At 40.1% G+C, this 15912-nt stretch overlaps 1 protein-coding gene across 4 annotated transcripts in view; it reads right to left on the bottom strand.

Moving 5' to 3' along the window:
- The window catches only part of ZNF624 (zinc finger protein 624), a 44733-nt gene that overhangs the window by 26853 nt on the left and 1968 nt on the right, over positions 1 to 15912 (bottom strand). The window contains exons 1-3 of one of the 4 annotated variants that reach the window (XM_034989653.1): positions 11112 to 11147; positions 7423 to 7511; positions 3431 to 3496 (exon numbers count right to left, since the gene is read on the bottom strand). In XM_034989653.1, the coding sequence (XP_034845544.1) occupies positions 3431 to 3496; positions 7423 to 7509 (153 nt within the window). In that variant the 5' untranslated portion in view covers positions 7510 to 7511; positions 11112 to 11147. Of the gene's footprint in view, positions 1 to 3430; positions 3497 to 7422; positions 7512 to 11111; positions 11148 to 15912 lie in introns of those variants that run through there. The other 3 variants (XM_034989654.1, XM_034989655.1, XM_034989656.1) reach the window with 3 other exon arrangements.

Genomic DNA, 15912 nt, shown 5'->3' with positions numbered 1-15912 from the left:
ATAATGGTATTTTCCTACAGTTCATGATTCAAAGTCTGAAACTATTAATATTTTCACCTTAAAATTTTTAAGTCTGAACTGTTATATCTTAAAGGACAATTTTAAGAATGATTGGCCCAGTATTAAATTTTAAAAAGGCTATATAAAAATTATGTGTAAGAGTCTCAGAATGTATTTTCTCATAGAAGCAAAAAGAAAAGCCCCCTTTCACATAAAATATTCTTGGAATAAAACCAACTTCCAAAGTGTAATTTTAAAAAACTTAAAAACATGATTCTAAAAAAAAGGAGCTGAACTTCAACATAATCTTTTTTTATTTTTTATTTTTAAAGATTTTATTTATTCATTTGAGACACAGAGATACAGAGAGAAAGAGCATGAGCAGGGGGAGAGGCAGAGGGAGAGGAAGAGGCAGGCTCTCCGTTGAGCCAGGAGCCTGATGTGAGGCTCGATCCCAGGACCCCGGGATCATGACCTGAGCCGAAGGCAGATGCTTAACCATCTGAGCCACCCAGGGGCCCCAACATAATCTTTTTTTAAACCATGATTATCTACAAGAGAGGAGGCAAGAATATAAATGGGGAAAAGACAGTCTCTTCAACAAATGGTGTTGGAAAAGCTTGGCAGCTACATGCAAAAGAATGAAACAGGACCACTTTCTTATACCCCACACAAAAATAAAGTAACAATGAATTAAAGACCTAAATGTGAGACCTAAAACCATAAAACAACTAAAAGAAAACAAAGGCAGTAAACTCTTGGACACTGGCCTTAGCAACAGTTTTCTGGATCTGTCTCCTCAGGCAAGAGAAACAAAAGCAAAAGTAAATAATTGCGACTATATCAAACTTAAAAGCTTTTGCATAGCAAAAGAAACCACCAACACAAAAATGGGAGAAGGTGTTTGCAAATGATGTATCTGATAAGGGGTTAATATCCAAAATATAAAAAGAATGCATACAACTCAACAAAACCCCCAAATAATCCAATTAAAAATGGTCAGGGGACCTGAACAGACATTTTTCCAAAAAGGCCATGTATTTTCAGATACATGAAAGGATGCTTAACATCACTAATTATCAAAGAAATGCAAATCAAAACCACAATGAGAAAATACAGCCATCAGAATGGCTAAAATAAAAAAGACAAGAAATAACAAGAATTGGCAAGGGTGTGGAGAAAGGGGGACACTTGGGCACTGTTGGTGGGAAAGCAAGCAGGTGCAGCTGCTATGGAAAACAGTATGGAGGTTCTTCAAAAAATTAAAAATAGAATACCATATGATCCAGTAATTCCACTGTTGGCTATTTACCCAAAGAAAGTGAAAACACTAATTCAAAAAGATATGCACCTCTATGATTATTTTTTTTTTAAGATTTTATTTATTTATTTATTTGAGAGAGAGAGTGAGAGAGAGCATGAGAGGGGAGAGGGTCAGAGGGAGAAGCAGACTCCCTGCTGAGCAGGGAGCCCGATGTGGGACTCAATTCCAGGACTCCAGGATCATGACCTGAGCCAAAGGCAGTCGCTTAACCAACTGAGCCACCCAGGCGCCCGCACCTCTATGATTATTGCAGCATTATTTACAACAGCTAAGATCTAGAAGCAATCTAAGTGTCTACCAATAGATGAATGGATAAAGAAGATGTTATGTATAACACACATATACATAAGTTAAATACTACTCAGCCGTAAAAAAGAAAAAAATCTTGTCATTTGTCGTAACATTGGTGGACCTAGAAGGTATTATGCTAAGTGAAATAAATCAAAGGCAAATACCATATGATTTCACTTATACAAACAAAAAAATGAACAAACAAAAAACAGAAACAAACTCCTAAATACAGAGAACAAACGGGTGGTTGCTAGGAGGGGAGGAGGATGAGTGAAACAGGTGAAGGGGATTAGGAGGTACAAACTTCCAGTTCTAAAATAGATAAGTCACGGGGCGCCTGGGTGGCTCTCAGTCGTTAAGTGTCTGGGATCGAGCCCCACATCGGGCTCCCTGCTCCGCGGGAAGCCTGCTTCTCCCTCTCCCACTCCCCCCGCTTGTGTTCCCTCTCTCGCTGTGTCTCTCTCTGTCAAATAAATAAATAAAATCTTTAAAAAAAAATAAAAAAAAATAAAATAAATAAGTCACAGAGAAGAAAAGTATAGCATAGAGAGTATAGTCACTAATATTGTAATAACTTTGTACGGTACCAGATGGTAACTACACTTATCGTGGTGAGCACTGTCTAATGTATAGAGTTGTCTAATCACTATGCTACACACCTGAAACTAATATAACATTGTACGTCAACTATACTTCAACAAAAAATTAAAAAAAAAAGTAAACCCCATAATTCTAAAAGTATCATCAACACATGCTGAAGATTGACTTAAGTCATTAATGAGAGATCAGCTGCTTGATGAAGCTGGTTCAAAGAAGACACAAAAACAGTTGTCTCTTGATAGCAGAAAAAAGAATACCAGAATAGACATGTCTAATATGACACTGAAAGGGTATACATTTACCTTTTACCTTATTTCTTATTTCTAAGTTTTAGGTAATTTTTCTTAACATAATTCATAAATTTCTGACTTTGATATTTTTTGGAAAAATCTGGTGGATTCTGTACTCACAAATAAGAAAGCTTAACAAATGATAATGAAATAAAAAAAATCTAAACTAATTTAAACACATCTTAAGAATGTTCCCACTCGGGGCACCTGGGTGGCTCAGTCGGTTAAGCAGCTGCCTTTGGCTCGGGTCATGATCCCAGGGTGCTGGGATCGAGCCCCGCATCGGGCTCCCTGCTCGGCGGGGAGCCTGCTTCTCCCTCTCCCTCTGCCTACTTGTTCTCTCTCTCTCTCTGTCAAATAAATAAATAAAATCTTTAAAAAAAAAAGGAATGTTTCCACTCAAGTTGATGCATTCTTGGTATTTTTTTAAAAAAATATTTTATTTATTTATTGAGAGAGGGCATGAGAGAGAGGATGAGCAGGGGAGAAGGGCAGAGGGAGAGGGAGAAACAGACTCCCAGCTGAGCAGGGAGCCAGATTCGAGGCTTGATCCCAGGACCCTGGGATCACGACCTGAGCCAAAGGCAGATGCTTAACCGACTGAGCCACCCAGGCTCCCCATTCTTGGTATTTTTAATGGTACTGAGTCTCACAATGCAAAGCAAGAATCAGAGGATGTGATACAGGATACTTTATCAATTAGCAATGACGATGTGACTATCTGCCATGTTAGGGCTGCCACCGCTGAGAGAAATGAAATCTGCCTAATTGATGGTACCAGTCCTGGGGTTACTACACCTATCAAGCAAGATGGTGTTCATTGTCAACCTGCCAATGACTAGGAACTAGAACTAGGAACATTAAGAACTATGGGGGCAGTAAAAGAGGCCCTTCTCTTTCCCCTTACATACATGTTAAGTATTACCTTTACCAGTTCCGGCTCTTCTGCCTGAAGGTGAAGTTCTTCATCTGGCTGGGAATCTTCTGGATTCTGAGGGGATACAGGATAAGATCTTTCAGTGATAGGCTGCCTATGACCTACAGCAGAGCCTCAACAAGCAACATCAGTCCACCGTGGATGTGGCATATATGGGATAACCTCTTCTACTGTTTTATTTAGGGCTGAAATTAATGTCCCATAGTAATATCTAATTATAATCTTCTTTGACTTTGTTTAAGACAAGGACAAACACAAGACCGAGAAAGATATAACTGCATAGTTTCTAAAGGAGGCTTCCAACAAAGAACCTATCACAACAAAAATAAATTTATAATAAGAGACCTTCAGATGCTACATTATTTTCCCTCTCCATGTAAGGTTGAAATGTATTTCTTCAGAAAGTATCTATCTTGCTCAAGAAGAGTACTCAAAACCTACTAACACTATGTATTTTCCACAGTAGAAAATCATTACTGCTTTGGGGGCCAGGGGGAACAGATATCTCACAGTCATTCAGGAGGTATTTCAGGGACTTCTCACTATATTGTTTTCTTCCAAACCTTATAAACTGTATCCCCATGAGGGCCTGATTTTATAGATGAAATAGTCTTTTATTCTATCTTTCTATTAGTACTTAACAATTTTAGGTTTTGTGTATGCCATTTTAAAAACTATGGGTAATACAACTGTTTAAAATCCATTGAGAAAAAATGTTATCTTAGTTCTTCCCTCCCAAGTTCTTATCTAAAAAATATAAATATTCAACTTCCAGAAAATGTGAACCTCAACCTCTGGTAGTTAGGGATGGGTTTGACCATGTCAATACCAGACAAATACTCTGGATCTACTGATCAAGGGCAACATTTTGGTTTTTATTTATCTTTTATTTCTCTCTCTTTTTTTAAGTAGGCTCCACGTAGAGCCTAACACAGGGCCTGAACCTAAGACCCTAAGATCAAGATCTGAGTTGAGATCAAGAGTCAGATGCTCAACCAACTGAACCACCCAGGTGCCCCTTATTTATCTTTTAAAAAAAAAATTTTTTTTAAAGATTTTATTTATTTATTTGACAGAGACACAGTGCGAGAGAGGGAACACAAGCAGGGGGAATGGGAGAGGGAGAAGCAGGCTTCCTGCTGAGCAGGGAGCCCGATGTGGGGCTCGATCCCAGGAACCAGAGATCATGACCCAAGCCGAAGGCAGACGCTTAACGACTGAGCCACCCAGGCGCCCCCCCTCATTTATTTTTCAAGGGTATGTTTTAAGGACTATTTTCATTGTACATCCCAGCTACAAAGAATAAAAGATCACTACTGCAGGTTACTGTAGATTATTAATAGAACAAATTATATTGGTATCCTCTTTCTTTGGGATCTCCTATGTCAGAAAGTCACTGCTAAAATACAGCTTTTATCACATTAACACCCATCTCAAACACACTCTCACACACATACATATGTATACTTAAATGTCTTCAGGGAAACATTAAAAGATTCAGCTTAAATATCTAATTCAGTCCTGTCTTTCATAACTTTCCAACTGGAATCACTAGTGCACCCCACTGTTCTCTGCCACGGGGCCTTGCCCTTGAACTCCCTTCTCACTTGAACCACCCTCACAAATTCTTGATGACAATTTAAATCCCACTTGTAAATGGGTACCACCTTAAGTCTAACTGTCCTCAAGAGGTTTCTCATGGACCAATTTTGCCCATAGTCATGTCCCATTTCTTTTATTTCAGAGCACTCATCTTCTTTATCATATGGCTAAGCAACTATCATTCACCTAAATAAATTATGTAACTCTTTCTTTTGTATGCCTTAGCTCAATGAGACTGTAAGCTCCCTACAGCCAAGCTCCGTGTCTTAAACATCTTCTTTCTCTCCATGTCATCTATTAAGCTTGGTCACTTTTTTTTAAATTAACATATAATGCATTATTTGTTTCAAGGGTACAGGTCTGTGATTCATCAGTCTTACACCATTCAAAGCACTCACCATAGCACATACGTTTCCTAATGTCCATCACCCAGCCACCCTATCCGTCTCACCCCCCTCCACTCCAGCAACCCTCAGTTTGTTTCCTGAGATTAAGAGTCTCTTATAGTTTGTCTCCCTCTCTGATTTCATCTTGTTTCATTTTTCCCTCCCTTCCCCTATGATCCTCTGTCTTGTTTCTCAAATTCCTCATATCAGTGAGATCATATGATACTTGTCTTTCTCTGACTTATTTCGCTTAGCATAATACCCTCTAGTTCCATCCACGTCGTGCAAATGGCAAGCTTGGTCATTTTTTTTTTTCTTTATTTTATTATCCCCCCTTTTTATTGTTATGTTAATCCCCATACATTACATCATTAGTTTTAGATGAAGTGGTCCATGATTCATTGTTTGTGCATAACACCCAGTGCTCCATGCAGAATGTGCCCTCCTCAATACCCATCACCAGGCTAACCCATCCTCCCAGCCCCCTCCCCTCTAGAACCCTCAGTTTGTTTTTCAGAGTCCATCATCTCTCATAGTTCGTCTACCCCTCCGATTTCCCCCCCTTCATTCTTCCCCTCCTGCTATCTTCTTCTTCTTCTTTTTTTTTTTTCCTTAACATATATTGCATTATTTGTTTCAGAGGTACAGGCCTGAGATTCAACAGTCTTGCACAGTTCACAGCGCTTACCAGAGCACATACCCTCCCCAGTGTCTATCACCCAGTCACCCCATCCCTCCCACCCCACCCCCCACTCCAGCAATCCTCAGTTTGTTTCCTGAGATTAAGAATTCCTCATATCAGTGAGGTCATATGATACATGTCTTTTCTGTTTGACTTATTTCGCTCAGTGTAATACCCTCCAGTTCCATCCACGTCGTTGCAAATGGCAAGATCTCATTCCTTTTGATGGCTGCATAATATTCCATTGTATATATATACCACATTTTCTTTATCCATTCATCTGTCGATGGACATTTTGGCTCTTTCCACATTTGGCTATTGTGGACATTGCTGCTATAAACATCGGGGTGCACGTACCCTTTCGGATCCCTACTTTTGTACCTTTGGGGTAAATACCCAGTAGTGCAATTGCTGGATCATATGGTAAGCTTGGTCACTTCTTTTTTTTTTTTTTTTTTAAGATTTTATTTATTTATTTGAGAGAGAGAGAATGAGAGAGAGAGAGAGCATGAGAGGGAGGAGGGTCAGAGGGAGAAGCAGACTCCTCGCTGAGCAAGGAGCCCGATGCGGGATTCGATCCAGGGACTCCAGGATCATGACCTGAGCCGAAGGCAGTCGCCCAACCAACTGAGCCACCCAGGTGCCCAGCTTGGTCACTTCTTAATGGGTAGAAAAGAGGAGATCACTGACAGTGGGCACAAGGGTCCCTCTTAATTAAGAGGGTGTGTGGGTCTGTCTGTGTATATATATATGTTTTTCCCCAAATTTCCTAAACGAAATGTCCAATTTAAAATATTCCATTCTTGGGCGCCTGGGTGGCTCAGTCATTAAGCGTCTGCCTTCGGCTCAGGTCATGATCCCAGGGTCCTGGGATCGAGTCCCACATTGGGCTCCCTGCTCAGCAGGGAGCCTGCTTCTCCCTCTGCCTCTCTCTCTCTGTCTCTTATGAATAAATAAATAAAATCTTAAAAAAAAAAAATTCCATTCTTCTACCCCATAAATAACTGAAATTTCCTGGAGACAATACAAATTTAACATCAAAAGTAAATTTCCTAGGCTGCCTATCTATCAAAAACAGCAAAAAGTATTTTTTGAAAGATCATGTGTCTTGATATTTGCTTCAATATGTATAATGAATCTTTTTATAGATTACAAGCTTTACTATGATGAACCCAATTTTCATGGATGAAATAATTTGATTCAGTTACCAGAAGGGGTGTGGGTAAGGTAGGGAAGTCACAGGCTTCAAGAAAAATAGACATGCTCTGAAACCAAGAGGCAGGTCAGGACCAGAGGAAACCCCAACTTACCAGAGGTCCAACTGAAAAAACCACAGCAGCCATAATCTCTTCCTCTGGGTTCCTCTCTCTGGCAAGAGTGGAGTCTTGCAATGGCATATCTGAGTAAGAGAAAGAAATAAGGTGTGAACACCCATCCTGCCTTGGAAATCTCAGACTTATCTAGTTGGAATCCTGACATTACAAGTAAGCATGACTTCCCTAAAGAACACAAGATTAACTCCCAAGATCAGTGAGGAAAAAAGATCCTTGCTCCTGGAGATCTTGACATTTTAATACCATTAAATGTGGTCATGGCTAGCAGGCCAGACATTGTACAAGGTGCTTTTAATTTGAACTTCACATCAATCCAATGGGAATTATATTCCTCTTCCACTGATCAGGAAAATGAAGCTTAGAGAAATTACGCTATTTACCCAAGGCCATGCACGACCCCAAATCGGTCTAATTCCAATGCCCACAACTTTTCCATTAAATCAACTTGCTATATGACGTGAAAGGAAATAATTCAATCATTCTTTGCCACAAGCACCCACTCATCTAAAAATGAAACAGTCTAAGAATTTCTTCCTCCTGCCTTTCATGTGACGATCAATTTGCTAACATTTTCAGAGATTTCAGCTTCATGTAAAGAGAACACCACAACTTCCAAACTTAAAAGAAGTCCTGACATGCCTCTCTCAATCTCATATTCAAATAGATCTTTATCTACTCATTCCGTATCAGGCAAACCTAAATAAAAAGGAAGCAGGGGGAAAAAAAAAGAGCCTGATGTTTGTAAACATTCTCTTAATAAGTGCATAGTTGCAGAATGATGCTGCAAGACATAAAAGAGCAATGGCGCAGTAAGAATTAAGCTTTCCAGATTTTGTGAAATTCTTTTAAATGACAGTTTCCTAGGAAGTCTGATGCTCTCACCATGCAGTAGGGCTTTTGGGGCCCAAAAGAATCTACGCAGGATTATGCTGAATCTGTCCCTGCCTTACGTAGACAATTTGTCTCCATTAAGAATTCACAACTAAGAGCTCTGTATTCAAAAGTGTAGTCTGAAGAACAACAGCATAAACATTACTGGAGAGCTTGTGAAAAATGCAAAATTTGAGGCCCAACTCCAGAACCTATTGAATCAGAATCAGCTTTTTATTTTTATTTTATTTATCTATTTATTTATTTTTTAAAAGATTTTATTTATTTGACAGACAGCGAGAGAGCACAAGGGGGAACAGTAGAGGGAGAGGGAGAAGCAGGCTCCCTGCCAAGCAGGGATCCCGATGAGGGGCTCAATCTCAGGACCCTGAGATCATGACCTGAGCTGAAGGCAGACACTTAACCATCTGAGCCACCCAGGCACCCCCAGAATCAGCTTTTTAATAAGATCCCTAGCTGATTCATATGCACACATTAAAGTATAAGACAATATGGGTCTAAAAAGATCATGCCAACAAATGGACAACCTAGAAGAAATGAGTAAATTCCTAATACATACAACCTACCAAGACTGAATCATGAAGAAAGAGAAAAATCTGACACACTGATTACTAGTAAGGAGATTGACTCAATAATAAAAAGTATCGCAAAAAACAAAGTCCAGGACTAGGTAGTTTCATTGGTGAATTCCATCAAACATTTAAGAAGAATCAATACAAAACCTTCTCAAACTCTTCCAAAAAACACAGAGGAAGGAACACTTCCAAACTCATTTTACGAGGCCAGCATTATTGCGGTATCAAAACCAGGCAAAGACACCATAAAAAAAGAAAATTAGAAGTCAATGACCCTCTTGAACACAGATGCAAAATTCCTCAATAAAATATTAGTATACTGATTTCAACAATACATCAAAAGGATCATACACAATGATCAAGTGAAATTTATTCCAGGGATGCAAGAATGATTCAACATCTGTAAGTCAATCAATGTGATACATCACATTAACAAAATGAAGAATAAAAATCATATGATCATCTCAATAGATGCAGAAAAAGCACCTGGCAAAATCATCATCCATTTACGATAAAAACTCTCAACAAAGGCCATATATGACAAGACCAGTTAACATACTCAATGTGAAATGATAAAAACTTTTTTTCTAAAATCAGGAACAGAACAAGACAAGGATGCCCTTTCTCATCATTTATAGTCAGCATAATACTGGAAGTCCTAGCCAGAGCAATTAGGCAAGAAAAAGAAATAAAAGGCATCCAAATTGGAAAATAACTGTTACTATTTGCAGATGACATACTATTATATGTAGAAACCCCTAAAGACTCTGCCAAAAAACTGTTAGGATAAACAAATTCAGTAAAGTTGCAGGATACAAAATCAACTTATAAAAATCAGTTGTGTTTCTATATACTAATAATGAACTGTAAGAAAGAGAAATTAAGAAAATAATCCCATCGGGGCGCCTGGGTGGCTCAGTTGGTTAAGCGACTGCCTTCGGCTCAGGTCATGATCCTGGAGTCCCAGGATCGAGTCCCACATGGGGCTCCCTGCTCGGCAGGGGGTCTGCTTCTCCCTCTGCCCTCTTCCCTCTCGTGCTCTCTGTCTCTCATTCTCTCTCTCTCAAATAAATAAATAAAATCTTAAAAAAAAAAAAAGAAAACCTCATTTAAAAATAAATAAATAAATAAATAAATAAATAATACCATTTACAATTGCATCAGAAAGAATAAAATACCTAGGGATAAATTTAACCAAGGAGGTGAAAGACCTGTACATTCAAACCAGAAGACATTAAATGGAAAGATATTCTGTGCTCATGGATTGGAAGAACCATATTGTTAAAATGTCCATACTACCCAAAGCAATTTACAGATTTATTAAAATCCCTATAAAGTACCAACAACATTTTTCACAAAACTAGAACAAATCATACTAAAATATCCTCAAAGTTTCCTCAAAAAATTAAAAATAGTACTACATTTTCCAGCAATTCCACTTCTGGGCATTTATCTGATGGAAACAAAAACACTAACTCAAAAAGATATCCACACCCATATGTTCACTGTAGCATTAATTACAATAGCCAAGAAATGGAAGTGTTTGTTGACAGATGAATAGATAATGTGACACACACACAGGAATATTATTCAGACATAAAAAAGAAGGAAATCCTGCCATTTGTGAAAACATGGATGGAACAAGAGGGCATTATGCTAGGTGAAACAAGTCAGACAGATATAGACAAGTATCATCTCACTGTTATGTGGAATCTAAAAAAATAAACCAAACAACCCCGCCCCCCAGCCCCAAACTTGAACTCATAGATACAGAGAACAGATTGCCAGAGATGGGGTGAGCAGTGCACGAGATGGGCAAAGGTGGTCAAAAGCTATAAACTTTCAGTTATAAAATAAATAAGTCCTGGAGATGTAATGTACAGAATGGTGACTATAGTTAATAATACTGTATTATATTTTTAAGTTGATAAGCATAAATCCTAGAAATTCTCATCACATGAAAAAAATTTGTAACTATGTGTGGTGCTGGATATTAACTAGATTTGTGATGATCACTTTGCAATATATATAGAATCATTATGATGTATGCCTGAAACTAATATAATGTTATATGTCAATTATATTTCAATTAAAAAATGAAGTAGTATCTCTGTGGATGAAAAAAAGAAAGCAAGCTCTTAGTATAACACACATACACACCCTAAAATAAATCATCATGCCAGGGGATGGGGAGGGCACCTGGGTGGCTCAGTTGGTTAAGTGTCCAACTCTTGATTTTGGCTCAGGTCATGATCTCAGGGTGATGGGACTGAGCCCCATGTGGGGCTTTGTGCTCAGTGGGGAGTCTGCTTGAGGTTCTCTCTCTTCCTCTCCTTCTGTCCTTCTCCCCGACTCTCATGTGCTCTCTCTCTAAAATAAAATAAATAAAATCTTAAAAAAAAAAAAGAAACTGAATACATGACACTCTAACCATGATGTAGATTTACAAATGTTAAGTCTGGAGTGAGGGGGGAAAACCCAGTCACCAGGGAATTAAAATAGACTCTCCTGAGTACCTATTAAGTCAAAGAGAGAACTTTAATTGCCAGTGAATTAGAAAATAAAAACTCATGGGTCACCAAAACTTTTAAGAAAAAGATAAAATTTATATCCCTAAATGCATGCAACTAACATTTTTTAAAAGAATAAAAATATTAAACATTCAACTAAATAAGAAATATAATTAACAAGCAAACCATAAAGAGAAATAATAAAGAAACTAGTAAATAACAAAGCAGTTGACATAGGCAGGAGCTGATTCTCTAAATAATGAAATATATATGCCACTGGCCAAAGAAGAAAATATACCAATAAACTAAAAATAGAAACAAGAAAGGGGCTATAACAGGGTGGTTGGGTGATGGACACTGGAGAGGGTATGTGCTATGGTGAGTGCGGTGAATTGTGTAAGACTGATAAAATCACAGACCTGTACCCCTGAAACAAATAATACATTATATGTTAATAAAAATAATTAATTAAAAAAGGAAAGGGGCGGGGCACCTGGGTGGCTCAGTGGGTTAAGCGGCTGCCTTCGGCTCAGGTTATCATCCCAGGGTCCTGGGATCAAGCCCCGCACTGGGCTCCCAGCTCTGCGGTAAGCCTGCTTCTCCCTCTCCCACTCCCCCTGCTTGTGTTCCCTCTCTCGCTGTCTCTCTCTCTGTCAAATAAATAAATAAAATCTTAAAAAAAAAAGGGGGGGGGCTATAACATATAAATCATCTTAAAACTGTATGCCAATAAAAATAAAGTTTCCCGAAGAACAATTTTTGTTTAAAAATTTTCTAAGACTGACTCAAGCAGCAGGAAACTTATGTAGGCCAATGTAGCAGAGACTGCTAATTGCCTTCCAACATCCAGTCTCCCCTTCTGTATTGACAAAGGCTTGAAATCTCAGCTGGACATAAGGTCATCCAGCTAGAGACATTTCCCAGCCACCATGTAGGCAGGTGTGCCCATGTGACTAAATTACAGCAAATGGGATTTGAATAATAGAGCTGATGTCACATCTTTAAAAGCAAGCTGCTTGGCCTCCAGTTCTTCGTTTCCCCTTCCAAAGTCCTGGAATGCAACGGGATGAGAGTGAGTCAGCTGCTACCATAGGAAAGATAACGCCCCCAGGTGGTGGTGAAGCAAAAAGATGACTGGAACCTGGGTTTCCAGATGACCTAATGGATGAGAGCTGCCTACCCTTATCACTGCCTGCCACCTACCAACTCAGACTTTTATATGAGAAAGAAATAGGCTTACTTGTTCAAACCACATAGACTTGGTTAAAGCTGAAAAATTAATTTCCTAATTAGTAGAATGAATGGTCACGAAAGAAAAATGTAAAGTTCTCTGGTAAGCCTGGGAGAGTAGGGTTTAGTTAAATCAAGAAAACATGTGCTTGTCAGGGCACCTGGGTGGCTCAGTAGGTTAAGCACCTAACTCTTGGTTTCAGCTCAGGTCATGATCTCAGGGTCATGAGATCGAGCCCCGGAGTAGGGCTCTGCACTCGGGGCGGAGTCTACTTCAGATTCTCTCTCCCTCCCCTTCTTCCTCTGCTCCCCGCCTTCCCCGCTCATGCTCTCTCTCTCAAATAAATAAAATCTTTTTAAAAAAAGAAAAAGAAAATGTGATTCTCTTAAGACTCGGGCGCCTGGGTGGCTCAGTCGGTTGAGCGACTGCCTTCGGCTTGGGTCATGATCCCAGGGTCCTGGGATCGAGTCCCACATCGGGCTCCCTGCTCTGCGGGGAGCCTGCTTCTCCCTCTCCCACTCCCCCTGCTTGTGTTCCCTCTCTCGCTGTGTCTCTGTCAAATAAATAAATAAAATCTTAAAAAAAAAAAAAAGACTGTAGTGTAGAGGTTACTTTTGGGCAACCAACTTGAACAATGAAATCTTGAGTGAGGTAGAAGGGCCTACAGTGACCACCAGGCTGAATACAAACACACCCATTAGGCGACCCACCTCAAAACATCCATAAGCCCTGGCTGACCAATGGGTTACTTACACCTGGATACAGGCACCAAAAAGGGAAAATTCCATATGTTCCCATACCTCCTCACCATCCCCCTTAACTCCAGCCCCCAACCACTGCCTCCTTGCGGACAGTCTCTCCCTTGCTGTCCCGCCTGCCATTCCTTTGTAGTGTGTTTAGTAAACTCCTTTGTTCTGCCTTGGGTGAATTTTACCACCCTCGCCACCAAACTCTACCTGATCAGGTGACCCCACATTTGGTGCCCCCCCATCTGATCAGAATACCCCTACATGCAGTTTGTTCCATGACCCTGGGGCTTCACTATGCCCAATGAAAAGATTTTGGTGAAAGACAAATAAGAAGTTGAGGGAGGAAAAACACAGTGGAGTGTGAAGATAAGACTTGGATAAAGAATGAATAATCTGGGGACGCCTGGGTGGCTCAGTTGGTTAAGCGGCTGCCTTTGGCCCGGGTTGATCCCAGAGTCCTGGGATCGAGTCCCACATCGGGCTCCTTGCTCAGCAGGGAGCCTGCTTCTCCCTCTCTCTCCTTCTGCTTGTGCTCTGTCAAATAAATAAAATCTTTAAAAACAATAAAAGAATGAATAATTTGAGAGGATTCTTATACTGAAGTCTCAAAAGTTACTAATAAAAGTGCTTTTCCCATACACCAGTATTTCTCTACCTTGTTTTAGGTCATGGATTCCTCTGCAAATCTAATGAAAATGACTCTTCCCCCAGAAAACTCCTAAGTATAATTAGAAAACTCCCACATCTGGGATGCCTGGGTGGCTCAGTCGGTTAAGCGTCTGCCTTCCCCTCAGGTCATGATCTCAAGGTCCTGGGATCAAGTCCTGCATTGGGCTCCTTGCCCAGCGGGGAGCCTGCTTCTCCCTGTGCCTGCCGCTCCCCCTTCTTGTACTCTCTCTGACAAATAAAATCTTTAAAAAAATAGAAAAATAAAAAGAAAACTCCCACATCTTAAAACAAGATGCAAAAAGCTCACTAGGGGGCGCCTGGGTGGATCAGTTGGTTAAGCGACTGCCTTCAGCTCAGGTCATGATCCCAGAGTCCTGGGATCGAGTCCCGCATCGGGCTCCCTGCTCTGCAGGGAGCCTGCTTCTCCCTCTCCCACTCCCCCTGCTTGTGTTCCCTCTCTCACTGTGTCTCTCTCTGTCAAATAAATAAATAAAATCTTGATTAAAAAAAAAAAGAAAAAGCTCACTAGGCATGATTTTCATTTATTTTATTTTATTATTTTTTTAGAGAGGGAAAGAGGGCATATGAGTGGCAGGAGTAGTGGGGATGGAGAGCGGAGGGGGAGAGGGAGAGGGAGAGAATTTTTTTTTAAAGATTTTATTTATTTATTTATTTGATAGAGAGAGAGTGCAAGCAGGGGCAACAGCAGAGGGAGAGGGAAAAGCATGAGCAGAGAGCCTGATGTGGGGTGGGGCTCGATCCCAGGACCCTGAGATCATGACCTGAGCTGAAGGCAGTCGAGCTTAACCGACTGAGCCACCCAGGCACCCTGAGGGAGAGAATCTTAAGCAGGCTCCACGCCCAATGCAGAGCCCAAGGCGGGGCTTCATCTCATGACCCTGAGATCATGACTTGAGCGGAAATCAAAGGTCAGCCGCTTAACCAACTGAGCCACGGAGGCACCCCCTAGGCATGCGTTTTAGAAAGGAAATTCTTTGGCTCCTTCCAAGATCTAAATCAGAATCTCTAAGCGTGAAACACAAAAGTCTACATTGTCAACAAGTACCTCAAGTTCACACCTTAGAAATATTGTTCTAAAGCTAACTCCTAAACCCCAAATTAAAGACTCTTCTTTTCACATGGGAAAATCCAATTGAAATACGTTTTACCAAGATCATTCTAGAGCCTGAGTTTCTGCTTCAAGCCTGGTGCTTCTTGAATCACTCTTCATTTCAGTTTAGAAACAACACTTGTGGCAAGTTCAAACACAACTTAAGACAAAAATTGAAACTGTTCTGGGGAGCCTGGGTGGCTTAGTTGGTTAAGCGTCTGACTCTTAATTTTGGCTCAGGTTATGATCTCAGGGTCGTGAGATCAAGTCCTGCCTCGGGCTCTGCACTGGGCGTGGAGCCTGCTTAAAATTCTCTCTCTCCCTCTCATCCCACCGCCCCACCTCTTAAAAAAAAAAAGGAAGAAGAAAAAGAAACTATTCTAACAAATAGTAACAAGACTGCATGTGGATGCCAGTAGGAGTTACAGATCTATTTCAGAATCTGACCTTGTCCACAGAATAATGCACATGCATATGATGCTGCATATTATTTCAGGGAGTTTGACGATTGACTTCAACTCCCCCCCAACCCATATACTCACCCTCAATTCAAGAAATCCAGTTTTACAAGGTTTGAAAGAAAAAAAAAATGGGCTAAAAGAATAAATAAAACCATTTTTTTCCAAATACAAAAGTGGACCTACAAAGAGTGACTTAAGACATTTTCAATTCCAAAGAACTACAGTAATGGTTTTCTGCATCTTTAAAAACTTATTAAGAATGACATGAG

Source organism: Mirounga leonina, unplaced genomic scaffold (assembly GCF_011800145.1).
Source record: "Mirounga leonina isolate KUSES-001 unplaced genomic scaffold, KU_Mleo_1.0 Mir_488, whole genome shotgun sequence".
NCBI lineage: Eukaryota > Metazoa > Chordata > Mammalia > Carnivora > Phocidae > Mirounga > Mirounga leonina.
Note: the sequence above shows the minus strand (reverse complement) of the source record. Positions and strands in the feature narration are given on the sequence as shown.